This window comes from Acartia tonsa, chromosome 14, assembly GCF_053477335.1.
Source record: "Acartia tonsa isolate MP-2025a chromosome 14, ASM5347733v1, whole genome shotgun sequence".
Taxonomy (NCBI): domain Eukaryota; kingdom Metazoa; phylum Arthropoda; class Copepoda; order Calanoida; family Acartiidae; genus Acartia; species Acartia tonsa.
Window position 1 is genome coordinate 4591195 of NC_137273.1, and position 27264 is coordinate 4618458.

Sequence of the window (27264 nt, forward strand, 5' to 3'; positions counted from 1 at the left end):
CCAGAGGCTGGGGAGATTGAAATTTGGGGATATAAGGACTTGCCTGTGCCACATGCACCTGAGTTCCTAGGGCAGGGGAGGGACGTAATTCAGGGCGAGCCTGTGCCACACGCACTTCAGCCCCATGCCACTGGGCATGCCATGGACAAGGGAAGGGACCCCTTGGGGCTAGGGGAGCCGACACCCAGGCAGGCGCCAGTCGCCTGTCAGTCTGTCATTGGGGAGGGTATCGGGATGCCCCGGGCACCCAAAGATAACGCTCAATGGAAATTTGTATCTAGCCAGGAGCAACCCAGCCGTGTCCAGCCCCAAGAAGCAGCCGTGGCCCGAGCCAAAGATCCCCAGCCGCGTGTGCGAGGTAGATGGCTGTCTGGTAGCTTCTCACACTGGTGGCTGGTTCTGTGGGGACTACTGCTCGCAGCCGTGTGGCCTACAACTAGCTACGTCCTGGTAGGGTGGGACTGCGCCAACCCCACCCACGTCACAGCCTACAACAAGGAGAAGATGTGTAGCACGGAACCGCTACACCAGGAGGTGCCCCTGGGCCACGAGGTACATGTCCTGCAGCAAGTCAAGATTAGGGAAACAACAGGATATAGTTGTCAGCTCACCGTGTCCCAGTGGACATTTAGGTGTGGGGTATGGGGTCACCTCAAGGTGACCTCGGTCCCCACCCTCATGAGGCCAACCAAGATTGATCCAGAAACGTGCCGAGACCTGGCCAGGAACCGAGTCTACACGCTGCCAGGCAAGACCCAGCCACTGACGTTCCAGCTGAACCATCCCCTGTTCTTCACCCTCGACATGGTGGGCGCCTTGGTCAACAGCCCCGAGGGGGTGGGTTGTGAAGGGGAGGACGTCCATTTCGAGGGCCAGCTGTACCGCAATGAATTAGTGCTCCAGGAACGACGGCTGCTGGTCAAGGAAGAGACCTACGTAGTAGAGGATGGACGGGTGGAGTCCCAATCTGACCACCTGACCCTAGAATGTCCCCATTCTGAGCTGTCTTGCATTACAGGGGAAGCCACCTACGTGTGGGACCACCTGGGGAGAGATTGCCCCTTGAGGCTGATCCGCAGCCTCCAGCCTAGCCTAGTGATGGATGCGTTCCTGGTTGACCATCAAGCCCAGTTCTTCATCAACATGACCACCCCCACCTCAATAGTGAACTGCGACTTTGAGGCCCATGCCACCAACCACCCAGCATTGTTCGTGGCAGCTGACCCGGCCGCGGCAGCGCTGCCCAGAGTATCGGCCAGGGATGTGGATGTCCCCCTGCAGGCCCAGATACATGCAGGCTACATTGGATTTACCCTGGAGACACGCATGAAAAGCACAGCGGCAGAAGAAGTAGCGGCCAATTGCTGGAAGCTCCAGCAACTAGACCCGGCTCACCCGGTGCGTGTCCAGGGGAGCACGTTCTCTGTGCTGAGGGGAGATGTCCTGCTCCAGCTTACCTGCCAACGCAACAAATATGTTGTCCGTGAGAGCCATGAATGTTGGGATAAAGTACCAGTGGAACCCACAGGATTCGTAGACGCCGTGACAAGGGTGTATAGCGGCCACGCCACCAAGATTCCTTGCTCCTCCACCTACCCCCTGACTGTGCACGCGGAGGAAGGCTGGATAGAGCTAACCCCCGCACCTAAGAAGAGGCCACCCCCGCTGGATACGCCCAAGCAGCTGCTGACAGAACCCTTGGATGACTTTAGTTCGGGAGGCTTGTATTCGCAGGCTGAGCTGAACGACTGGCAGCAGCTGCTAGCGTTCCCAGCGTATAAAGCCGCCATGCTGACCGGCCTGTCTTATGGCTCATGCGTTCAGCAAGGTAGCTGTTCGGCCACCGGAGACCATGGGATCGTGTCCTACAATATTGACCGACTGGCGGATGAAGGAGAGGCCGCCCTGGATGTCTGGACTGGGTTCAGACAAGCTATTCACGAGTGGGGAGATGGCGCAGCCATACTGTGTTTGCTGTTGTTGATCCTCAAACTGCTGGGGGATGTAACCATCATTTCCCTGGCAGCCGCACAAGGAGGTGTACGGGCCGCCATGAATGCGATGTCACAAGTGTTCCTGTACCATCCAACCTTGTACAGGAAGGCCTTGGCCAGAGCCCGACTCACCCATGCCAAGTCCCGGGACTTTTCAGTAGACTGGGATGCCATTCCTATCGGCCGGGAAGCAGCCGAGGAAATGGTGTCCATGCAATCAGCCGATAGCGGGCATGACCGCCCAGGCAGGCCTGGACCACCCTCTGGAAAGCCCCGCGGCCCCTCGGGAGGCCAGGCTGTCGCTCAGACGGTCAACTTGGCAGCCAGTGCCCCAGCCGCTGCCAACAACAACCAGAATGCCCCGTTACTGACCGGCCCCGCGGCGGCTGTGCCCCACGCCAACCTGACACCTGCTGGCGCCGAGCTACGTGTCCAACCAAAGCCAGCCTCTACCTTCTATCCCACGTTGGGAGCCCATCAGCCCTGAAAATCACCACTAGGATTCCATTGAATCATTATCGTTTGTATATACATCTTAGCCCTAAGGAGCGGGCCGAAGGCCTCAACCACTGTCGGAAGTCTGGCAGGGAGACCCCCTCCCAGCCTTCCGAGGGGAGAGTTGTGGTATTCGGCAACCGTGAGCCATGCCTATGGCAACCCTGACCGGGGTTCGGGGAAGGGCCAAAGGCCCTCCCCCGAGTCCTGGGGAAGGGGTCTGCCGACCCCCTCCCTATGCCTAAAATTAATGATTGATTCTGACAGCCTTATTATGGTTAAGCTGTATTGTTAATTCCCCCCACCCTTTTCAGGGATGGGGGATCATTATTGCCCAAACTGACTATTGTATATGTATTATATTGCTTTTATTTATGATTATTTATTCCTATCTGTGTAGCTATTGTTTGTTGTATATAACTTTAGTAATCCTTAGACCTTCAATAAAGGAACAACTGAATAGATCCTGTTTATTATTTAGTGATTGCTAGAGAAGCGTAGCTTCTCTATAGTATAGGTGTCCACGTCTGTTCACACTGCCGTAGTCATTTGAACTCGGGTGTCTGCCATTTATCCTAGGCGGATACCACAATACAACTAGTTAATTTGGAGATAACAATTTTATTGAAAGATAGTTTTAAAAGTTTTATTTCACTAAAATTAAATGAAAATAGTTTATTTTGGCCAAAGTAGCCGAATAATCCTAAATAAAAGACCACCTATTTTTTTTTGCTATTGTTGATATTTCATTTTGTATAGGGTAGCCCTGCAGGGCCGTTTCTATAAATTTTATGACCGAAGGGTTTAATATAAAGATAAAGAAAATATAATATATGAAGATCAAAATCTATGCCAAAAATGGGTGGAGTTTGTTGTAAAACCGATGGGGGGGGGGGCATAAAAATATAAAGTTTAGAAATATCATGTATGAAAAAAATTAAAGAATAATGTTAAAAATAGGCGGAGTTCTTCGGCACCTCGGGGCTAAAAAAAACTGGTGTTAATCTTATGATTGTACATTGTATATCCGAGGAAAGCTGTTTATAATACGATGAAAGAAATAACTATTAAAAATTAAGACTTTGATAAATTTACTATTTGATACTTGTCTTGCTTAATCTATCTTATATAAAACTCCTCATTTGATTAATCAATATTACTAAAATTAATATTAAATATAATAATCAACTGAAACATTTTTTAATGATCAGGGACTTTCAGATATTTATCACAAAGTTGCTACGCTTTATAATTTGTATCTAGCGGTAACAGGAATCATCATGAGAAGGAGCCAACATGTTTTTCAAACTTTGGATTGATAGATGAAAACATTATTATATTATAAAGAAAAAATCTAAAAAATGAGAAGATAATCTCAGATAAATTGGAATCCATTGAATATAGATGGTCTTATATCAAAATCAAGTTACATTCACTTAAAGTCTGGAAAATTGTAGAATTAGGTGAAATGCCTTGGCCCATATACTACACGCAATTGCATAGATAAGACTTCAAGACAAAACAAAGTTGGTGCAATTAAAGGGTTGGTTGTCTGAATGATTTCGCTGTCTGGACAAAAAGGAAAAAATGCTCCCCTTTATTCTTTCATGTTTGAAATTACTTTACTGCGAAAATAACAGCAACAATGCCGAAAAATAGCTAAAAACCAAGACTTAAAAATGATAAACTATTTGTATAAATCTTCCCTAAAAAAAAGCTTAATCAGTTGAGTTGTTAGCAAGACTTTAACGGACAAACAAAAAACATTACCACTTTATATCATAAGATCCATTAAAAAACTTTTTTTTTGAATTAATAGCTTTGCCTCTATTCAATTAAAGATTGCAAAATCTATTTTTTACAAATTTTATGTATATTATCTTTTTGAAGATAAAATGAAAGAATTTCAAAACTAGTTCAAGTTAAATTGGTTTCTGTTATTTTAGCCTTCCAAACTAAAGTTCAATTCAAACCGCAAATGGATATCATTTGACATAAGCAATCCTTTTGTAAGCCTAGTCTCAAAAGGCTTTGCCTAATTTTTTTTAGTAACGGGAATGTGTTAGTTTTTCTTAGTTGTTGAATCAAATTAAACCTAACCCTAACCACCCTTCCATTTTTAACAAGACCATATACTACATTCTGATATTACTATATGAATTTGTCTGGCCACAATCTTATTCATACAAATAAAAAATTACTTTTATCTAAGCTGGATCTTTAAATCATTTTAGTGGTGAGCCAGATCGGGGTGATTCAACTTCACCAATGAGAGCACAGCATTTTATGAAAAACCGCGCTGTGATTGGCTGCAATTCGGCTCACCCCGATCTGGCTCAACACTAAAATGATTTCAAGATCCAGCTCAGTATAATATTTTATCCTAAAATATAAAGTAGAAAGTTTTTTTTTTTATTTTAGTTCTTAATTTTAGGGAAGCTTCATATAGTTCCTTGAATAATTTGCGGCTATTTTATTTAAATAGTTAAGTCTTGGGATGGTTTAAGGTCATTTTATACCCAAGTGTAATACAGAGCCCTTAGATGCTTGGACGCACAGTCACTAGTTACAATTATGAAAAATGAAAATATCATTTCTGTTTAGTTTACCATGCCATTGTGAATCTAATTGTCCTTGTAATCTTCTCGAAGTTGGTAAGGCCAGGATAATGGATGAAAAATCTATCTAATTGCTTCAAGTTTAATGAATTTGCCTCTTCAATGTTAACACTTAACACATAGTACTTTTAAATATAAGTAGCGAATATGCCCCTAGCATCTAGGGACTCTGTATTCAAGGGGGCAGAAAGGGCTAAGATAAATAAATATCTTAAACCCGCTCAAAGACTTAAATTTGAAAACTAGCTTAAAACCATTTCTAGATCTATATAAAGCTTGCCTAAAAAATAGAACCCAAATAAGTTCAGTAATTCTTGAGATCTTGAGATTCAGACAAAAAAAATCTATAGAATAAGAAGAAAGTATTGTATATTTTCATGGGAAGGTTAGTTAAGAATAGTTATTTCTCGCATCGTATTATAAACAGCTTTCCGCGGATATAGAATGTACAATTATAAGATTAAAACCAGTTTTTTAGCCCTGAGGTGAAGAAGGCACGGGCTAAAAAAACTGGTTTTAGTCTTATGATTGTACATTTTTATATTCGTAGAAAGCTGGATATAATACGATGCTAGACATAGTTTTTTCGTATGGATGAGAACCGGTTCCTATCCCTGATTCGAATTAATACGAGAAAATACATTATGGGGTTTGATTATCTTACTTTCCATTCTCTCATTCTTGTCTTTCAAATTGTTCTCCCTTTCAACATACATATATGACTGTTTGCATCATCCATTTATTTAATCCACGGAAAAGGTATCAAGAAAATTTTTAAGTATTAATGTATACTCTAGTCATTTACATTTCTTATTCTTCAATGACCCCAAATCTTGCAGAAAATGTTATCTAATGTTTAAGACATTCTTAGATTACTTAAGTAATTTTGAAGTTTATGTTAGGAAAAAGCAAATACCTGAATAAGTACACAGTTTAGGCGTTGTTTTAAAAAAGGGTGTCAGTTTTTTTTTATAGAAAATCACTATTTGCTGTAACAAATTTTACATATAGCTTTTAAGATTGATGACCTTTACATAGTTCTACTCTTGTTACATTTGTGCTTTATCTTACCAGCTTGCCTTATTGCCAGTGTGAGACCTTGCTAGCTTACTAAAATCAAATATCCCTTAATCTGTGAATCCTTTTATTAATGAGGAACACAGGGATATGTCATTTGATTTGAAATTAGCCTTCCTCCCACATTTTAAAAGTTTGAAATGCATAATCATACATTTCTCTTAAAGTGCCTGTCGATCAATGAATCCCTTTCTCTTTATTTATTTTATTGAAAATGAGGGATGCCAGACCCGGAATGGGTTATACCTGCGGTGCTCTAAACCTACAGACTACTCAGTACCTAATATAACCTAACCTAACATAATCTGACATAAATTAATAAAAAAAACACTAATTAAAAAACTACCCCTACCCCTTGCCCTCTAATTTAAAATCTAAAGGGGAGTGGGCTTTTTTATGCTCAACAAGGCACTGGAAGTGAAAACGCCTACTTAAATTCCCACATCCCTTTTCCCTGGTTATGAATCCAACAATCCTTTGTTCTTTGTTTTAAAACTTCAAATCTGCTTTCTCTCTCAAAAGGAGAAGGATAAAGATTATTAATATTTTTTCTCGTATTCATTCGAATCCGGTTCTCATCCATACGAAAAAACTATGTCAAGCATTGTATTATATCCAGTTTTCTACGAATATAGAAATGTACAATCATAAGATTAAAACCATTGTTTTAGCCCATGCCTTCGGCACCTTGGGGCTAAAAAAACTGGTTTTAATCTTATAATAGTACATTCTATATCCGTGGAAAGCTGTTTAAAATACGATGCGATAAAAAACTATTTCCACCCCTGCATGGATCTTAAGGAATAAGACAATCGACGATGAATTGATATACAACCCCATCAATGAGAAACAAATTATCCCTTTTATAAATTCCTACTATTGTTTGGAACCAACCAAACAAAATTCTATAAAAGTTTTTGAGCCAACGAATAACATGGTTATCTTGTTAATTTGTAAATTACAGATCAAAGTCCCCTTTCTCCCTTAATTCATTTGATATGGCCCTGCAGGATTGACCAATGTCCGTACGTCCATATTAAACATGTTGATTTTTAAAAAATTTTACAAACAAATTTGTATGTGATATTATCATCCGATTGGTCTGATCTTTGGAATACCAATTCCTAGGACAACAAAGTACAAAGTTATAAGCGAAGCATCTCTATAATCAAGTTCTAAGAATTTACTTACAATTTTTTCGACTTTTATGTACTGATTAATGAGTTCTGACACTCTACAAGTGTTAATGTTCGTTTGTCCAACCATTTCATAGCTTCGTTTTTATGGATGTTGTCTTCCTTATATTTTTTTAAAAACTTGTCACTGTCCAAGCTCTATTTAAACATGAAACTAACCATAGACATTAGGCTGTTTGTACTTAGATATTCTCTAGAATTAATATCTTCAAACTGAGGGATCTAAAGGGATAAGACAATGGCTGATTAATTGATGTGCATCCCCAATTATGACACACAAAATTACCCCTTCTGTAGATTAAAATTATTGGTTGAAGCGTTTGAACACACAACTCAAAAAACCAACAGATAAAAATTTGTCTCCAAAGTTGTTGAGCCAACGAATAAGGAAACGTTAATATAAAACTCTCTCACTATGCCAAAACCACTAAAGACATGTAAAAATCAGTAAACAAATGAAAGCGGCTAAAAAGCTGCTTCAAAGTATTCGGTTTGCAATAAATGTTATAAACTCATATATGTCCGATAATGATGAGAAAATTGACAAAAAAAAGACATATGTCTCGCTTTCATAGCAACTTAGCAAATTTCCTTTCCTCCATAGCATTTCAGACGGATTGACAGACAAACTAAGTGTATAATAGAGCAGTTTCGCTACTAAAAAGGAAATACTAAAAATCTCTTTTCTCAATCAACCATCCTCACTTGAATTAGATTGAATGATGTTGGTGAAAAATTGACGTATGTAATTTGTCAAATTTTTTTCTTCTCTTCATCATTTAAAATTTTCTTTTTGTTCAGATGCTTTAACAAATTTATTTTCGGCCGCAGCCTAAGGGGGCTTTGACCCTGGAAGAATCGTGTAAATATCATCCAACTTTATATTGTTTTTCAAAGATAGATTATGTATCCTTTTATAAAAGTAACAGGATGTCTGTAATTCTGACTGTTTGTACTGAAAGCCAAGGATCTAGCTAACCGAAATGGTTCCCCTTTTGCAATGCCCTGCAAATGTTTTCAATTATTTTGGGAAGAGTACCACCAACCTCCCAAGAGAAATCTAACCTACAAAACCTGCCCCCCCCCCCCCCCCAACTCACATAAAAAAATTTGTGAAGTTGACTCACCCGCCCCCCCCCCCCCTTTTCTCTCATAAGTGCCTCTAGGGACGTATTTGAAATGTAGAATGATAAATGAGTAGATCAATAAGAGAATAAATAATTAAAATCAAATAAATAGATGGATGGAATATTTAAAAGTTATATAGATGTGTAGGATATGTAATGTATCAAAGTTTTTGTGATAAACTTAAAAGCATAGATTTATTATTTCTTCAACATGAAAGATTGATCACATTTTCAACATTTTATTTTATTTTTATCAGGACTAGCCAGTCGCAGTCATAGCTATCATAGCTACAATTGGAGCCGTCTGTCCCAATTTGAAAACAGCCGCAGCTGACTGTGGCCAACGGCCTATAAAGTTTAGCCGGCGCAAAGAATCAAAATTAAATTGTTTGTGTTATTCTGAATTCTAATTGTTTATTATTATTTTTAAATATTTCCAAATCACGCCTTCAATAGATTAAAATTATTGGTTGAGCTCATCTATGGAACCAGCCCATTCAAATTCTAAAAAGTACCCAACGTTTTAAACATAACTTTGTAATAAAACTTAGTGTACAAGTGGAATTTACAGTCAAATATTCTCCCCCTCCCTTCAATAATCACTTGTAATGAATCGACAATTAGAATTCAACTAAAAAACAATACCAATATGTTTATTGTTCTGACATTTTGGGATTGTATAATATGTAAATAACATATTGATTCACAAATATTTATATTAGCCTGTCCCAAAATACATTTTTATTTAGAGGTGCATAACAAAATATAACAATAAAAAAGGCATTTTGGACAGAGAGAAAGGGGACAATTGGCTGTTTATCACACTAGTCCCCAAAGTTTTATAATAACATTTTCTTATTGATTGGCTTACCAACTTTGCGTACTTTTACTAAATTTTATTTTATTGGTTTATCAAATTGAGTGTTTAAATGTTTCAACCACTAACATTAATCTAGAGAAGGGGTAATTTTTTGTGTCATATTTGGGTTGTACATCAATTTATCGGCTATTGTCTTATCACTTTAAATTCCAGCATTTTTAACCAGGTACAACAACAAGCGAATTAATTTTTAGGCCTATTTCACTATAATTGCTGAAAACCTGTTTTTGGGAAGATACAAATTTTAGCATCAAAACATTCATACATTAGTTGTCAGATGTAATCTAGATACATACTCTCTGAATCAGCCAAAAGGAAAACAGTTAAGGAAGAATCAGGCCATATTATTTGTTAGAAAGTGTACAGTTTTTGATACAAAAGGAAAGTTAATTATCATTTTGTTTGCATAATGAGTGGTATTTATAGGAGCGGAGGTACTCTATAATTTGAAATGTCCGTTTGTCCGTCCATATGTCCGTAAGTCTGTCTGGAATGTTTTGGAGGAAACGTGATTTTCTTGGCTCCTTTTCAAGATAGACGCCTGAAATTTTCAGGTTTTAAACTTTAAATAAGTTTAAATTCTGAATACTTCTATTACTTCATTGAGATTTGCTAATTTATTGGAGTGCTAGATCTATTCCTAGTTTTTTTAGTGTTCCAGGATTTATCCAACTTGTAGTCCAGATAGACGGCTGAAATTTTCAGGGATTAAATAAGTTCACATTTTACATATTTTCACAAAGTTTCTCTAAGATTTACTTATTTGTTGTGGTGCTAGATCGATTCCTAGATTTTCACATTATAAATAATTAAAGGTTTTGTGATTTATTTTATTTTAATGTTTATTTTGTATTACACTGCTCCATAGTTGATTTTTTCTGTATGTTCATATCCATACGTTTTAAGCTTCACTACTTATGGATGTTGTCATCCTTTTTGGGATAAAGCGTTATTATTAGCGTTACATTTCCTTCAAATGTGATGTCATTCGATGTAATATTTGTCCACTTTTTTTCAGACACTATAAGTTGCTTCAATTATTTTGGACCAGTCTAATAATATGTGTCAGGTATGCATGCATGTTATGTGTGTATAACAGAAATAAAAATTATTTTGGACCATGCTATTAATATGTGTCAGGTATGCACGTAATGTGTCTACAACAGAAATAAAAATTATTTTGGACCAGTCTATTAATATGTATCAAGGGTGCATAAGAGAAAGGTGTAATGAGCCAAAAATATCTTCACAGTATGCATCCAAAGACTGGAATAGTTGTTCTCAATAATAATAATAGATGAGAATATACGAATATTTCTTTCTAGTAACGCAGCTGAGGATAAGTAATTAAGTACATATATTCATAAGTTATTCTAAAATAATAGAATTTTTGCATTAGAAGTGGAGAAAAATGCCCTTTAAAATTCCGCTGATATACTCGAAATCATTAAGTAGCCTAGAACCATCCCAAGACCTATGTGAAGCTCCCTTTAAATGGAGAACCTAATCGTTACAATTACTTTATATTATAGGATAATTGTCTTTATTGTTATTTTATTTATATTTATCCATCCATAAAAGTAAAAAACACTGAATGGATATCATACCGTACACTTATGTAATGCTTAGTTTAGCTTGAATAACAGGATATATTTGTTTTTCAGAAAACTGCTATAATATTAATGTTATAATAGATCTCTACAACAGTTTATTTGTTTTAGTTTTGCATAATAGATAGTAAAATCTGAAGTCTGAACAACATAATCAAGATTTAATCAAAAGTAACCAAAGTCAGGCCAATCAATGAGCCCTTTTATAAACTTTGGGTAATGGTTAAGTTTACAGTCCAATGTCTCTTTCCTTCATGATTAGTTCATATTTTGTACCAACTTGATTTTAACAAAGTGTTTAACATACCAAGTTTTTACAATTAATTTTAATTCTAATTATGTTTTTTTTCGTTGAGATCTCTTTAACCACTGAACCATTTGACATATCTATTTTAGGAATGCTTCACATAGGGTTTAGGATATTTAATTTTAATATATAAATCTTGGGATAGTTTTAAGCTTTTATTTTGCAGAATTCCTCCCACTTCAAATACAAAGCATGTACATGCTTCGGTCGCAGCCAATAGAATTTTTAATTTTAGTCAAGAAGAGAGAGAGAGAGAGAGGGAGAGAGAGAGAGAGAGAGAAACAGAGAGAGAAAGAGAGCAAGAATAAGACAGAGAGTAACTTAAATGGAAGAGAGAGAGAGAGGGAGATAGATAGAGAGAGAGAGAGAGAGAGAGAGAAAGGGAGAGAGAGAGAGAGAGAGAGAGAGAGAGAGAGAGAGAGAGAGAGAGAGAGAGAGAGAGAGAGAGAGAGAGAGAGAGAGAGAGAGAGAGAGAGAGAGAGAGAGAGAGAGAGAGAGAGAAAACAGAGAGAGAAAGAGAGCAAGAATAAGACAGAGAGAAACTGAAATGAAAAAGAAAGAATAAAGATGAAAGGGAAAACAGGGGAAAAAAGAAAATGAGAAGAAAGAGCGAGAGAAATGGAAAAAAAGAGAGAAATAGAGGGATTAAAAGAGATAATAAAATAAGAGATAGAATATGAAAAATTAATTGTGCAAAAAAAGTGCACTGTCATGCAGATCATCTCAGAATTTAGATATACCTCTTTATTGCAAGCAGGGGCAGTCATTCAGCAAAGTAATTCCATTTGAAATTACTGAAAATTTGAATATTTGTATAACTTGTTTTGTGCTATTGTGGTAGGGTGAAGCGTTTCAACCCTACAACGCGAGTTCGATTCAAACAAGCCCCTAGCCTTAAAGATTCTATCAATAAATAACTAAAAGTAGTTACTGCTAAAGAGATATATTTTAAACTGAATACATTTATAATAGGGTTACTAATTTATATACACAATAGATGATAAATAGGTTGGGTAGAAAAGGGGTGCGGGGAGATGGGGGCGGAGCCCCATTCCGGTGAACAGTAGAGGGGTAGGCTTCAGCAAGGGGGAAGGTAGACATCTCCTGGCAAAAGGTAGGTGACTAGGGACTTGGGGGTGAGAGGGGCCGCGCCCCTCCCACTATCAGTGGTGTCCAATTTGACCGCTGCTTTTGAGGTGTAGGCAAGGCCCAGAGGGGGCCGGGTGGAATGGTGATAAGCTGGGATTAGCGCTAGGTTGTGATTTGATAAGCCGAAGCGTAGCATACTCTACGAAAGGCTTGTCTGTAAGCCGCCTACCACACTATAACTAAAGGAAGGGGGTTAGAAGGGGGGGGGGAAGAAGAAAGAGGGTTGTTGGAAAAGTTCTACTTATAATTTTTGTCAGAACCTGGTTCCTTGTCACTGATTTGAAGTTCTGAGCTGGATCTTTAAATCATTTTAGGGGTTAGCCAGATCGGGGTGAGCCGAATTTCAGCCAATCACAGCGCGGCATTTAATAAAATGCTGTGTTCTCATTGATGGAAAGTTGGCTAATCCCCGCTCTGGCTCACCACTAAAATGATTTAAAGATCCAGCTCTGAACATACGGATAATAGAAAAATTATTTTGAAAAGAAATTTTTAAAACTTTAAGTAAGAATTAAATTGCACCTAGAAAAAAATCCCCATCTCCGTGGCGAATTGGCTAAGTACAAATAAAGAGAGCAAAATATGAATTCGACAGTTGAAGAGTGTTAAACAATTTAATCTTATTAAATATTTAGTAAAGTATGACAGAGCATTCAAGTATTCGCTGGCTTAACAACTTTGAATACCTTAGTAATTTTTTATTGGTTGGTTAATCAAGTTGAGTGTTCAAACGTTTCCACCACTAATTTTAATCTACAAAAGGGGTAATTTTGTGTATTATCATTAGGGATGTACATCATTTTATTGGTCATTGTCTTTTCCCTTTTGATTCCTGAAAGTATGATCACTCTTTATTTTGTCTATTTACCACTTTGTAATACATTTAAAATTTATCATGTCATGCGCGGATATGTCTTAAGTGTATATTTTGTACTTTTTAGATATTAAGTTTATTGTGTGTATAAACCTTCACATGGTGTTTTATGTATGTATGTATATGTACATATATATAATACAAAGTAGCTAGATGTTTGTCTGTCTGTCTGTCTATCCGTCTGTCCGTCTGTCCGTCTGTCCGTCTGTCCGTCTGTCCGTCTGTCCGTCTGTCTGTCCGTCTGTCCGTCTGTCTGTCCGTCTGTCCGTCTGTCCGTCTGTCCGTCTGTCCGTCTGTCTGTCTGTCTGTCTGTCCGTCCGTCCCTTAAGAATTTGGTAACCACTAAACCGATCGGATTCTACTCTTCAGGGTATATAAATATTGGTCCTGTGGTGGTTTTAAGGTATTTTCTTGGGGTGTGGAACACCCCCAACCCCCCCCCCCCCCAAAAAAAAAAAAAATGCCCCCACCCCATTTTTTTTGGTTTATTGGGAAGTTAGTTCACATAAAACTACTGGTAGCACCAGTAGTACTTAATTTTTCTTTAATTACCTTTTGGGTCAAAGCCTCTAGAGTCTAGGGGCAAAGCCGCTAGTATATATATTATTACATACTATCGGCTTCGCCTGTAGAGGCCTCTAGAAGCACTTTATGTGGCGGGAGGGAAAGTTTACCCCGTCCCGTATTTTCAATTTTGAAAAGAAAAAAATATTTAATTTTTTTGTGGGGGGTAATTTTTTTCTAAGGTTCATTTCTCTTGGAAGGGTGGAGATGCTTAAACATGTTTAAAATGGACGTACGGACATTCTGGTAATGATTATAGAGTTGCTAAATCGTACCTAACTTCTACAGGAATCACCATGCAAAGTTTGAAATCGATAGGACAATTCTAACATGCCTAAATTAACGAAAAAAGCTATCCGTTACGGACGGACGGACGTACGGACGGACCGACCCTAATTATAGAAAAGCTTTGCTTTTACTAAAAGAGTCTTCAAATAATGAGAGTTAAACATAGAGAAGATTAAAATTCGCTTCCGATTTGTAGATTGCTACAAATGATATAATTTACATAAGGTCTAAACCTACAAAGGTTTAATGTTACAAAAAATCTGATTTACAAAATGTCTAACCCTACAAAAGACCTAATCTTTCAAAAGGTGTATAAAAAAATTCAAAATTGAAAAAAAATCAAATTAAAAAATATCCAAAATTGAAAAAAAAAATTTACGTTGAAAAAAAATTCAAAATTGAAAAAAAAATTGGGACTCCTGTGTTTGTTCACTCCGACGTTTGTCCCAAAAAGCCTGCGTTTGTCCACTCCGACGTTTGTCCCACTCCGACGTTTGGGACTCCTGCGTTTGTCCACTCCGATGTTTTTCCACTCCTACGTTTGGGACTCCTACGTTTGGCGTGGAACCCTTGAAACTTATGCTTGAATTGCTTTCTAATTGCACTTCATAGTTTTAATAAGTTTATGCTTCACAAAACATTAATGTCACACGCTTTTGCTTTTAACAATATTTATATATATATATGTGAATACAATAAACAAAATTTAACAGTAACAGCAGAAACGTTGAAATTTATCAGACACATGGACAGCCATACAATAACAATTATAGAGTAATATCGCTTTTATCATTGGATATTAAGAAGGATGAACAAGTAGATTATATACATTTCTCGCCAAATTGCTTAGATAGAGGAGCATTATAAGGACGAACTGACATTTTGTCGCTTGATTACATAGAGTTGCTTTGCTTATAGTAGTTTCCCAAATCTTTGTAATGGACGTACTGACTTTCTTGTAATGATTATAGAAGTGCAACGCTATTTTAATTGTACTTATAATCATAAGAATAATCATACAAAGGTTGAAATCAATGGAACGTTTCAAAAATATTTAAAATTATATCAGAGCCGCCCATTAAAAACGGACCGACACTAATATAGGAACGCTTCGGTTCTATCCACAGCAATATTGGTAATTTATTTGCTATTTTTAATTTTGTGTTGTTTTATGAAGCTTTATGATTTAAAACGAACCAAAACATAAAAAGTATAATGTTATTTTAGTTTTCAAATATAGCTGCAAGTGTTACTTTATTAGAGTGCATAAAAATCTGGTGCAACATCCAAGAAATAATATTCCGATTTTGAGGACCAGAATTTTAACTACTGCGTCGTAATATTTTTAAAAGTGAAGCTTTTCTATAACTAGGGTCGGTCCGTCCGTCCGTCCGTAACGGATAGCTTTTTTCGTTAATGTAGTCATGTTAAAATTGTCCTATCGGTTTCAAACTTTTCATGGTGATTCCTTTAGTAGTTAGGTACGATTTAGAAAGCGTAGCAACTCTATAATCATTACCAAAATGTCCGTACGTCCATTTTAAACATATTGATTTTTTAACTTTTTTAACATCAAATTTTTATGTGATCCAATCATCCGATTGATCTGAATTTTGGTATATTGATTCCTGGGACAACAAAGTACAATATTATAAGCAAAGCAACTCTATAATCAATTCCTAAAAATGTAAGTTTGTCCAAAAATATTATCCTGTATCAAGCAGTTTTTCAAAAAATTTACTTACAATTTTGCTTTGACTCTTATACATTTCAACTCTGATTATTCAGTTCTGACATTATACAAGTATTAATGGCCCTTTGTCCTACCGTTTCAGAGCTTCGCTTTTATAGATGTTGTTATCCTTGTTTATTTCAGAATAAATCGATTTAAAATGAAACGAACTGATTTAAATAAAATTTTAAGTTTCTGCTTTGTTACATTCCTATTAATAGTTTTAACACAAAGTAAGATTTTTTTACTATTAACATAATAATTATTTATGTCTGTCTGTACGCCTGAAACGTGAATTACTTGGCTCATATTCAAGATAGACAGCTAAAATTGTTGTGCTTTTCTACTTACGGATGTTGTCATCCTTGTTCATGTTCATATACTGCTGATACTTTCGCTAATCATAATCATCTCGCACATTTTTCTCTTTCTTTCTCTCTTCCTCATCTTTTTTTTTGTCCTTCCTTCTCTTTCTTTTTTATATTGATTCACAGTTGAAGAATATGATATTTCTAGTTAATTTACCAATAGTTTCTTGTATGTTGTACAATAATATCAACTTTATAGTGTGGCAAAGTTTGATGAAATCTAGGTTTCAGTAAGGTTATTAAAATGGATTTATTGTTAAAACTTGTTGCTGGCTCAAATAACGATCCACCGATCCACAAATCCACCCCTTTTACCACACCCCCTTCTCTCCTGCTGCACGAACAAATTGACCAATAAGTGATGTCTATGTTAGCCACCTAAATGGAGGACAATTTTTTCCAATGTCATAATATCCACGTACATTCTCTATCCAATGTTGTTAATTAGACAATTTTTTAGAAAAGAAAATTTTCGGCTAAATATAAATAGATGTAGAAAAATAAACAATCAACCTAAGAGCAAATAAAGAATTATAATTATTCATAATATTTTTTAATTTAGATTATTTAAACAATAAAAGATCAGTAAAAAATTATTCTTCTGAAGTAACTTTTCTGAAAGGTAAACGTTGTCACGGATAGAACAACCAGACAAAGATTGTCAAATCAAAAGGCTTTGTTGTCTAAACTTGAAGTAAAGTAATTCATTTTTTTCTTATTTATTCACCAATATTAAATTGAAGGTTTTTAAAACGAATCTTTTCTATAATCAGGGTAGGTCCGTACGTCTGTCTGTCTATAACATATGTTTTTTTCGTTAATTTAGGCATGTTAAAATTGTCCTATCGATTTCAAACTTTGCATAATGATTCCTGAGGTGAATTCTTAAAAAAACTTTTGCTCCACTAACATTTTAGAAAGGCAAAATTATCCTCTCTAAATTTTTAGTTTGCCTCACTGATTTTAGTTGGGCTAAAGTTTTTTAAGAATTCGCCTCTGAAAGTAGTTAGGTACTATTTAGAAAGCGTAGCAACTCTATAACCGTTACCAGAAAGTCCGTACGTCCATTTAAAACACGTTGATTTTTAACTTTTTTAACAACAAATTTAAATGTGATAATGATATCCGATTGATTTGATTTTTGGAATACTAATTCCTAGGACAACAAAATACAAAGTTAAAAGAAAAGATCCTCTATAATTAAGTTCTAAAAATCTAAGTATGTCCATAAAAGTTAACCTGTATTGAAGCAGTTTTGCAACATATTTACTTACAATTTTGTTTGTACTAATACATTTATATTCTGATTATCCCGTTTTGACACTCTACAAGTGTCAATGTCCGTTTGTCCTACCGTTTCAGTGTTTTGCTTTTATGGATGTTGTCATCCTTGTTTTTCTTATACATTGACCAATATTAAATTAAAGGTTTTTAATATTTAGATAGTGATTTGCCTCCTGTTCAGAAAATTCGAGAATGTACAAGGTAATTTCTTTTTCAGGGGTCTTAAGACAATGAACGATAAATTGATTAATTACCACTTCTAAGCAATAAAATTATTGGTTGAAAAGTTTATACACTGATCTTTAGGTACCTGTTTATTTTATAGTCCCATGTCCCCTTGCTCCCGATGTTTGTGTGTAATAATAAAGGTACTAAGAAAGAGAGGTAATGTCTGAGTGAGCCAATAGGAGAATCGCATCGGTACATACATTTAATCTCATTGGTTGAAATTGTGTACACATTTTGTTACGGACTCATGTTTTTTTTTATTTTATACATAGATAAAAGTCAGCTGTAAACAGTATATTTTCTTAGTAGAAAGCTTTGCGGAATCAGAATTAATTGCCCAAATATTTCGTCTTCAATTTGAAAGCTTAAACAAAGGTGGATTCTTTAAAAAAAGTTAGGCTGGCTGGCTACTCGCTGGTGAGGCAAAAATGATTTTTGAGAAAAATCCTCCAAAATCGAATAAAAGAATTTACAAAAATTAAATAAAATCTTAAAAGGGTTATTACCATATGATTTTGTTTAATTTTTGTAGATTTTTAATGTGCTTTTAGATGATTTTTTACAAAAATAATTTTGCCTCACTATCGAGTAGCGAATCTATAATTTTTTAAAGAATTCACATCAGCTTGAGTCGAAAGTAAACAATACTTTTGTCTGCTAGAAGTGTTCCTTCTTAGATTTCACGAAAAAAGGGTTCAGAATATGCTTCTATTCTTATATTTCTATTTGTGTAATCCAACTTTTTCAACTAGCGGCTACTCCCCCTAGAGGCCTCTAGTGACACTTTAAATGTTTTTTTTTTAAATAAAGGGTTACCTATCCAAGTTGCGATCAAGTCTCTTGGATACCTATCTATGTTGCGTTCAAGTCTTTATACGTAAAAAAATTGATTTTTTTGTGATTTCTCTTGGGATGGTTGGTACCCTCCCCCAAAATAGTTATAAACCTTCCCAGGACCTTTAAGAAACTACCCTGTTAAGGAGAACCCGATCGGTTCAGCGGTTAGCGAGATCCTTCGGTACAAACAGTCAGACAAACAGACAACCACACATCCTGTTACTTTATCATAAGGATTGAACATAGACATTTGTATGCATTTCAGAGTAATTTCAAATATTTTCCAGCATGGCTTCGAAACCGATTAATATCCGCTGGATTCTTTACCATACTGAAAAAATCATTTATAACATATTGTAATACAGACAATTTTTCCACGAATATCAAAATAAAATATATAAAATTAATACAAATTTTGTTAGCTCGGATCTTAAGCCCTTTGCGGCTAACAAAACTGGTTTTAATCTTATAATTTATAATTTTAATATCCGCGGAAAGCTGTCTGTAATTCGATGCGATTAATAACTATAATTATATTGAAATTTGTTGAAATTTTTTAGGGAAAATTTACCAGATAAATATTCGCATATCAGCTGGATGGTTTGTATCAAAGAAAATCACGAGGTACAATTTTATGTTTTTGATAATTAAAAAACCACTGGCGATTCTTAAGAATGAGTTTATAAACTTAATGGACAGTATAATTTACCATCCATTGTCCCCTCCCTTCCTGTAATTTATCCCAAACTAAAAAATCAACCAGAGCTCGGCAGCTGTGCTTTAGCCGAAACTAAGCCTAAAATCTAAATCCGTTTGGATGCTTAGAAAGTTTTATTGCCATAATTGGGTCAAGTTTAGGTTTAGAGATGATTTTTTAAAATTCCAACAGGTTGATTCCCCTAAGGGTTGCAGGCTGCTGAAGCGCAGCTGCCGAGCCCTGCAATTAACTTTCAATCAAAGATAAAAATGATTTTGAGAGAAAGACTAAACTACATAACTTTTGTGTCACTTTTGAGGAAGACAAAATTTTCTCATATCTATTTTGAAGAGATTTTCTTCCCCCCTTCCCTTTTTCTTCTCCCTTTATATGACGTCATATAGGAATCGTCTTCCTCGAAAGTGACACAAAAGTTATGTAGTTTAGTCTTTCTCTGATTTTGGTATTAAAGGTATTTTTTTAAGTCTTAAAGAAACAAATACCCAACTTACTTTTTTATAATTTTAGGTTATGTCAGATATGATAATCTTTTATGAATGTAAGTAAAAAAAAATAATAATATTAAGAATCCAGAGCTGGATCTTTAAATCAGTTTAGTGGTGAGCCAGATTGGGGTGCGCCAAAGGTGATCCGGAGGCGGGCCGAAGGTAAGCCACAGCCACTGCTAAAAAACATTGATCTTTAAAAGATTTTTGGCTCGGTGTTGCCAGATCACTAGCAACACTAAATAAAATATAGATCTTTAAATACTTTTTTTGGCTCACCCCCCAAAAAAACAAAAATTTTAATCATATTCCAATCTTGTTAACAATATTGCTGCCATAAATCCCCAAAATAACACATCTTAATGATATTTATAGCTTTAATGTTTAAATTTCCTTAAATTGTCACCTATATGTTTTGCAGGCAACAACATGCCGGTACAACTTTATGAATTTTTGCCGTGTCAGTACGGTGTATTTCATATTTAACAATATATAATTTATTTTTAAAATAATCATAAAAATGTTTTCACGATAGTTTTGCAATAAAATATTAAAACTAATTGAAACAAATATTAATTTATTAAATACTAGCGGCTTCGCCCCTAGCCTCTAGGGGCTTTGCCCCAAGAGGTGATCAAAATAAAAATTAAAGCGAAATTCGTAAAAGACCAAGGAAATCTTCAGCAAAAAAAAAAAATAAATTTAAAAAATAAATAAAAGAAAAAAAAATTATAATAATAAAAAAAAAAAAAATAAAATAAAAAAAAAATAAAATAATAATAAAAAAAAAAAAAAAATAATAATAAAAAAAAAAAAAAAAAAAAATAATAAAAAAAAAATAAAAAAAATAAATATAAAATAAATAAAAAAAAAAAATAAATAATAAAAAAAAAATAAAAAAATATAAATATAAAATAAAAAAAAAAAAAAAATTTAAAAAATAAGTAAAAAAAAAAAAAATTATAATAATAAAAAAAAATAAAAATTTATAAAAAAAAGTAAAAAAAAAAAAATAAGGGTGCGATATTTTGTTTTTTGGGGGGTTGGGGGTGTCCCACCCCCCAAGAAAATAGCTTAAAACCACCACAGGACCAATAGGTATATACCCTGAAGAGTAGAATCCAATTGGTTCAGTGGTTACCGAGATCTTAAGCTTCAGACGGACGGACAGACAGACGGACGGACGGACGGACGGATAGACAGATGGACGGACGGACGGACGGACAGACATCAAGATACTTTGTATTATAGATGGCTTACCCCGATCAGGCTCGGTGGCTATACCAAACGAGTGTAGCTGGTGCGCCAGAGGTGAGGTGATCCACTTGGTGAGCAGGATCGCCAATGCCATTTTGATTTAAAGATTGATATGAGGTGCGCCAATCTGGATCACCTCTGGCGCACCACGATCCGGCTCACCACTAAATGATTTAAAGGTCCAGTATACATTTTTCTATGTCCGTCTGTTTGTCAGTCATGTTCTAAAAAAGACATTACAATTCTATGAAAGATATGTGCTACAAGAGACAGACTGTTAATTGTATCTTAAAAAGATATTACCAATTAGCATCTACTATACAAGTTTTTTATGTACGTTTTTCACTGCTTTTTATTAGAGTCAGATAGCTGAATTTGCTGTAAAAATCATGCTGACTAATGTATAACTAACTTTGTCTGTCTGTATGTCTGTCCATTACTTTGTTATATTAGTACATTGGGGTATAGTCCTTTCCACGACATCACTCCATAAGGAGCGATTCTTCATATTTTTCACAGTAGCTTTTCTCCTATTTCTAGCCCCTGCGGGGGGCTCTAACCCTGCGGGGCCAATTACCTAACCCCGAGGGGCAATCACCTAACACAATATAACCTAACCTAACCTAAAATAACCTATAAAAAGCCATTTTAAAAATACGAAGAATCGCTCCTTATGGAGGGATGTCGTGGAAAGGACTATACCCGTACATTGCTTTGTAATTAATGGATATTGTCATTCTAATTTAGCTTGGGAGCCACTGTTATCCTTTTCTGTGTATGAAATCCTGCAAGTCTACCCAGATGCTGCATTTCTTGGTAAGTATTAACCTGAGCTGGATCTTTAAATCATTTTAGTGGTGAGCCAGATCGAGGTGAGCAAACTTTCCACAAATGAGAGCACAGCATTTTATGAAATGCCGCGCTGTGATTGGCTGAAATTCGGCTCACCCCGATCTGGCTCACCACTAAAATGATTTCAAGATCCAGCTCTGTTCTTTATTCATTTATCATTAGAGTAACAGGATGTCTATCTGTCACTCTGTACAAAAAGATATTCTTTCCATAGGTCCAATGAAAGTTATACATATTCTCGAGGATGATACCTTTGCGTTCCCAAGAGAAAATTAGATTAGAATTATTTACAGAAATGTATAGACACTGCTGATTTGTAGGATTGGGCCAGATATCCGGCAATTTTCAATATCCGGCAGTAAAATCTATTATATTTTACAAAAAAATCTCTGATTTTTTAAATTTTAAATGGCTGTAATTTTCTTATTATTGAAGCTAGAAGAACAATTTTTTCTGAATATCTTTATCTTTATGTAAATTTTATATTAGAAATCTCAAAACATAAATTTTAGCAGCGGCAGCAGTATATAAAAAAGCCAAAGGTTAAAATTTGAAGTCTCTAAGCCAAAAATTTCGGTCACAGGAACCGTTTAAAGATTTCTGGAGACCTGCAGGTTCAGGACTTGCAGGATTATACCTGGAACCTAAAATCGTCTTCAACACCTATATTTCATAAATTCATATGAGGATGTAAGACTACAGGATATTTTAGTATTTGATAACATGAAATGCTTTGTTTAAGAAAAAAAAATATTCTTACTTTTTACATAAACACCTTGCCAGGTTTGTTGGCATCCTGTGCCCGCCAGGAAGGAGGTATTCAAAAAATTCCAACCCTCAGTTATGTGTCATTCCCATATTTTGAAAATCACTCAGTTATAGCCTTCTACCTTTCAAACACAGAAAATGAGATAGAAAAAAACAGAGGGAGGGGGGGACTGGCATACAATGCCACCTCCCCGCACATCCTCTAACTATTAGGGGTTAATATTACAGATTTAGGGTAATAATAGTTCATTAGATTAATTGCTTAGAAGAAAGGTCATTTAATAGTTACTTAATTTTTAATAAAACACCAGTTCACATGAAGAATATTTTTGCTACTTTAATATACGGTAATTTGGCCGTTTATCCGGCCGGATATCAAGTAATTTCGCCGGATAACCGATAATTTGCCGGATATCCGACGAATTTATAATCAGCTGGATATCTGGTATCTGGCCCAACCCTACCGATTTGTACAACCCATTTAATAAAAGTTCCAAGCCCACGAATGTCCCCTTTGCTCAGGTGATTAGAGCTTACATAGGCATTACATAGGTCCCCAAAATTTTATAACCTCGTTATCCTTATCCATTGGATCAAAAACTTTGGGTGCCGATATTGAAATTGAGTATTTCCAAACTTTACAACTAAAAAATTTAATCTACCCAAGGGGTAATTTTGTTTATCATCACAAGGAAGGTATATCAATTTAGCTTACATTTGCTTATTCTTAAAGATTCCTAATAATGTTATTTCAGACATAGGTACAAACATAGGTCATTATGTCCTGCTAGCTGCAACCATTGGAAGAAGGTGAACTAATTTAATAATTATTTATCAAGAAGTATTATAGACAGCTTTCCGTATTTATTAAAAAGAAAAATTATAAGATCAGAACAAGATTTGGTAGCCCCGAGGACCCAAAAATTGTCTGTAATCTGATGTTATACACGATTTTTCAGTATTTATGGGAACCAGTTCTCTAATCCACCAGATATTAATTGGTTTCGATTGTAGAAAAGCCATTCTACAAATAGTTATTTTGTCAGTTGGTCTGTCTGGCAGTTGTGCAGTACTGGATTAGTTTTGTGCAATTCAATGGAAATACAAAGAAGTAGGATGTTAATGATGTCCGTCCATCAATATGTATTTATCAAGCTTAAGATCTCTATAAAAGCTAAAACATTTCAAATATCATAGTTGTTAGGCTTTTTTCCAAAGGATTAATATTCTTGAGTGTGTAGTCGTTTTGCCAACCCCCCCCCCCCCCCCTCCCAATAAAATATATTTAAACTAAAATCTAAACATATTATTTAAGGGTTTATGCGGTAGAACCAGTGATAAAGAATTTGGCACTAGCTAGGTAATAATTAGTGTTGGGCCGGATGCTTTTTTGGCAGGATATCTTTCCAAAGCCGGATATCCGGCAAATTACCGCATAATCAGATATCTAGCATTAGAAATCAGCCGGATATCCTGCCCAACCCTAGTATCAATCAAAAAGATTTTATTATATTAGATTTTTAAATAAATTGACAGGGCTCGGAATCCGCCTGTAAACCACAAGAAATCAACCTTTGACAATACAAAAAATTTACTGGAAATCCAAACCTGACAAATGAAAAATATGACAATTTCTCTTTTAAATACTTATTTCAAAACATGCAAATGCATATAAACTTTAGGCTTAGTCGAGGCTGACGAGACCTGGGTATTAGGTATAATACTTAAAATGTTTTGTTTCGATCCTAAACTTTTATAGAAATTAAAACAGAAAAGAAAAATTTACTTGATTTGTAAAACCTAAAGAATAAAAAATATTGAAATCATCGTTACTTGCCTACATTCATGGTTACATACAGGCATAGCGCGGGACACAAAACTCAACATTACTTTTTATTTTTAATAATTATTTTTTCTAGTACAAGTGCAAAGTTAGCTCAGGTTGGAGAAAATATAACATATATCAATAACGCCGTTGGGTAAGTTTTTTATAAGTAGCGAAGCTACCCTATAAATAGGTTGTATAAAACAATATGCGTCCTTCCGACTGTCTATCTCAAACTTTTAAACCCCTTACTTTATACATGAGACTAGCGGCTTCGCCCCTAGCCTCTAGGGGCTTTGCCCCAAGAGGTATAATTACATCTTTTATTACCTACCCAGCTGAAAGAAATGCCCCCACTCCACCACTATTTTGAATAATTAAAAAAAATACAAAAAAATGTCGGGGGGATTTTTTTTGTTTTGGGGGGGATTAGGGTTGTCCCACCCCCCCCCCAAGAAAATAGCTTAAAACCACCGCAGGACCAGTAGGTATATTCCCTGAAGAGTAGAATCTGATCGGTTCAGTGGTTATTGAGATCTTAAGGGACAGACGGACAGACATAATTTTACTTTGTATTGTGGTAGGGGTGAAGCAGTTCAACCCTACTGAGCGAGTCCGGTCAAAAGAGCCCCTAGCCTTAAGATTTCTGTCAATAAAGTACTTCAAGTAGTTACAGTTTGAAGGTTTATTTAGAACTAACTATTACAACAGATATACAGGTTTATATAGCAAAATATATCTATTCCGGACTGTATACCACAGTATTATAGATTACCATCCTTAAACCTTTGAAACCCCTGATTTTGCCCCCTCCCCTCCTTCCCACTCAAAATAAAAAGCTTGGACGTCCCAGCTGATGGGCATAACTATTCTTGTTATTTAGTGATAAACCTGGACAACTGATCCCGTGGGTTCAAAAACCAGGGAATGAAGGTAAACTTTGCAGTGTGCAGTAGGATATATAAGATGGAAGGAATTCAAAGGTTAGGGGGAGATTTGATCTAAAAGCGGAAATACAATTAAGGTTAATTAATTTTGACATCTGTGATTGGTGGATTGAAAACTATCTGCGCTCTGATTGGAGAAGCTTAAGTTTCGTACATCATTCACCCAATTAGAGCGCAGGTAGATTCTAATCCACCTATCCTATTGGTCACAATTAATTAACTTAAATTGTAACATTAAAATTCCTTCCAACTTATACATATATCCTAGTGTGCAGAACTATTTTTGTACAACTGTGTTTATTATTAAAATTGAGGTATTATCATTTTACCAAAAAATATTTCGCGCCATGGTTGTGTTTATGCCTTCAGTTTTGAAAAGTGATGTGTTTTTTTATAATTTTCTATTGTGCGTCGTCGGTCAGGCTGTCAGGCAGGAAAGGAGGGATGTGATGGAAGGTGGGGTTACTTCTGTATTTTGTAGATAGGGTAGGGGGATTTATAATCCCTAACAATTTCTCTAAGGCGGGACACTAGGATTTTTTTAGAAAATGATGAATTAGAACAAAAGCTAACGTTCATTGAAAGGTTTTGGTATGTGGAAATTTCTTCTTGATGGTTTTTGATATTCTCACAACTCTATGCTTCACTAGGCTCTTATACATTTTTTCAACCCATATCAATTTTGAGCTGACTGCATAAGACAGACTGAAAAAAATTCAGCCCATCACTGGTCTGTGAGGTCCTCACTCCACCACAGCTGCGACATAACTGAAACATTTAAATGTAATATTCAAAATAAATGTTTTTTTTTAATATTTTATCTTCTTTGCTTTTATATCAGGATTATGGCATTATGATATTGTATGTTAGTAATATTACACCTATTACATCTTTCATAGCTACTCCAAAACTAAAAATAAAAATATGTTTTTTAGCCGAGGTATACATGTTAACTCAAGAAAGATTTAATCAATTAACTACAGAAGAAGTAAGATTTAATTATAGTTATTTATTGCATCATATTATAAACAGCATTCCGAGGATATAAAATGTACAATGTACAGGTGCGCTTCTCTTGGGAGGACTAAGTTATCAAAAACCTCCCTAGCACCTACAAGAAGCTTCACTGTTAAGGATATTGTTTAAATTCAGAAAACTCGAGCTCTACCAACAATTAATACAGTAACACTACCACAAATAATAAACAAAATTCAGGAACAGTTTATTTAAACATTATACTCTAATAGCTATGACCCTCTGGGCACTCTAGTACCATTTACTCTGATAGCGACATTCAACATTTTAGTGAGTTACTAATCCCTAGTAATCTCTGTCTCAGCAATTTACCTTTTTTTGTGCTTATATAAGCATTTTTGTCAGATTTAAGTAAGACGTGCTCACATCGGGAAAGTCCGCACTTTACAACAAAAGTGGCTGACTTAAATCGGACATGTCGGACTAACGAGCCATTTTCGTAGGTTAATTGCTTACTTGAAGAACTATCATTGCCCTATAAACCCCTAAAAAACCCCAAAAATAAGGGTGGCTGATAAGAATCAGCAAAATCGGACGCTTTTGAGGTAAATGTCTTACAGATTAAGATTTTAATCCTGATTTTTTTCCCTCAAAATTTAATCCCTTCTCAGCCATTTAGGCTATATTTGTAGTTGATTGCTTACTTAAACAAGCCATTTTTGTGATTAATGTCCTACTTATATCTTCCATTTTTGCTACAAAATCCTTACTTAAACAAGCAATTTTTGTGATTAATGTCCTACTTATAT

At 35.7% G+C, this 27264-nt stretch overlaps 1 protein-coding gene across 1 annotated transcript; it reads left to right on the forward strand.

The window, feature by feature from the left end:
- The first annotated feature begins 16842 nt into the window (after positions 1–16842).
- LOC145306274 (uncharacterized) lies at positions 16843–26750 on the forward strand. The gene is made up of 11 exons (XM_080148346.1): positions 16843–16901; positions 17722–17764; positions 19189–19252; positions 19854–19884; positions 21836–21904; positions 23464–23518; positions 24024–24068; positions 24628–24687; positions 25417–25466; positions 26416–26468; positions 26633–26750. Exons 3-11 carry the CDS (start codon positions 19226–19228, stop codon positions 26708–26710), a joined length of 468 nt encoding a protein of 155 aa, XP_080004472.1. The 5' UTR covers positions 16843–16901; positions 17722–17764; positions 19189–19225; the 3' UTR covers positions 26711–26750.
- Positions 26751–27264: the final 514 nt, after the last annotated feature.

What these genes read in the sequence shown, in the direction of transcription:
- LOC145306274 (XM_080148346.1), top strand. Translation starts at nt 19,226, where the DNA reads ATGGTTTGTATCAAAGAAAATCACGAG. An exon ending in GCTGCAACCATTGGAAGAAG is followed by an intron (nt 23,519 to 24,023) that starts GTGAACTAATTT and finishes ATATTATTTAAG; the next exon opens with GGTTTATGCGGTAGAACCAG. An exon ending in TCAAAAACCAGGGAATGAAG is followed by an intron (nt 25,467 to 26,415) that starts GTAAACTTTGCA and finishes TATGTTTTTTAG; the next exon opens with CCGAGGTATACATGTTAACT.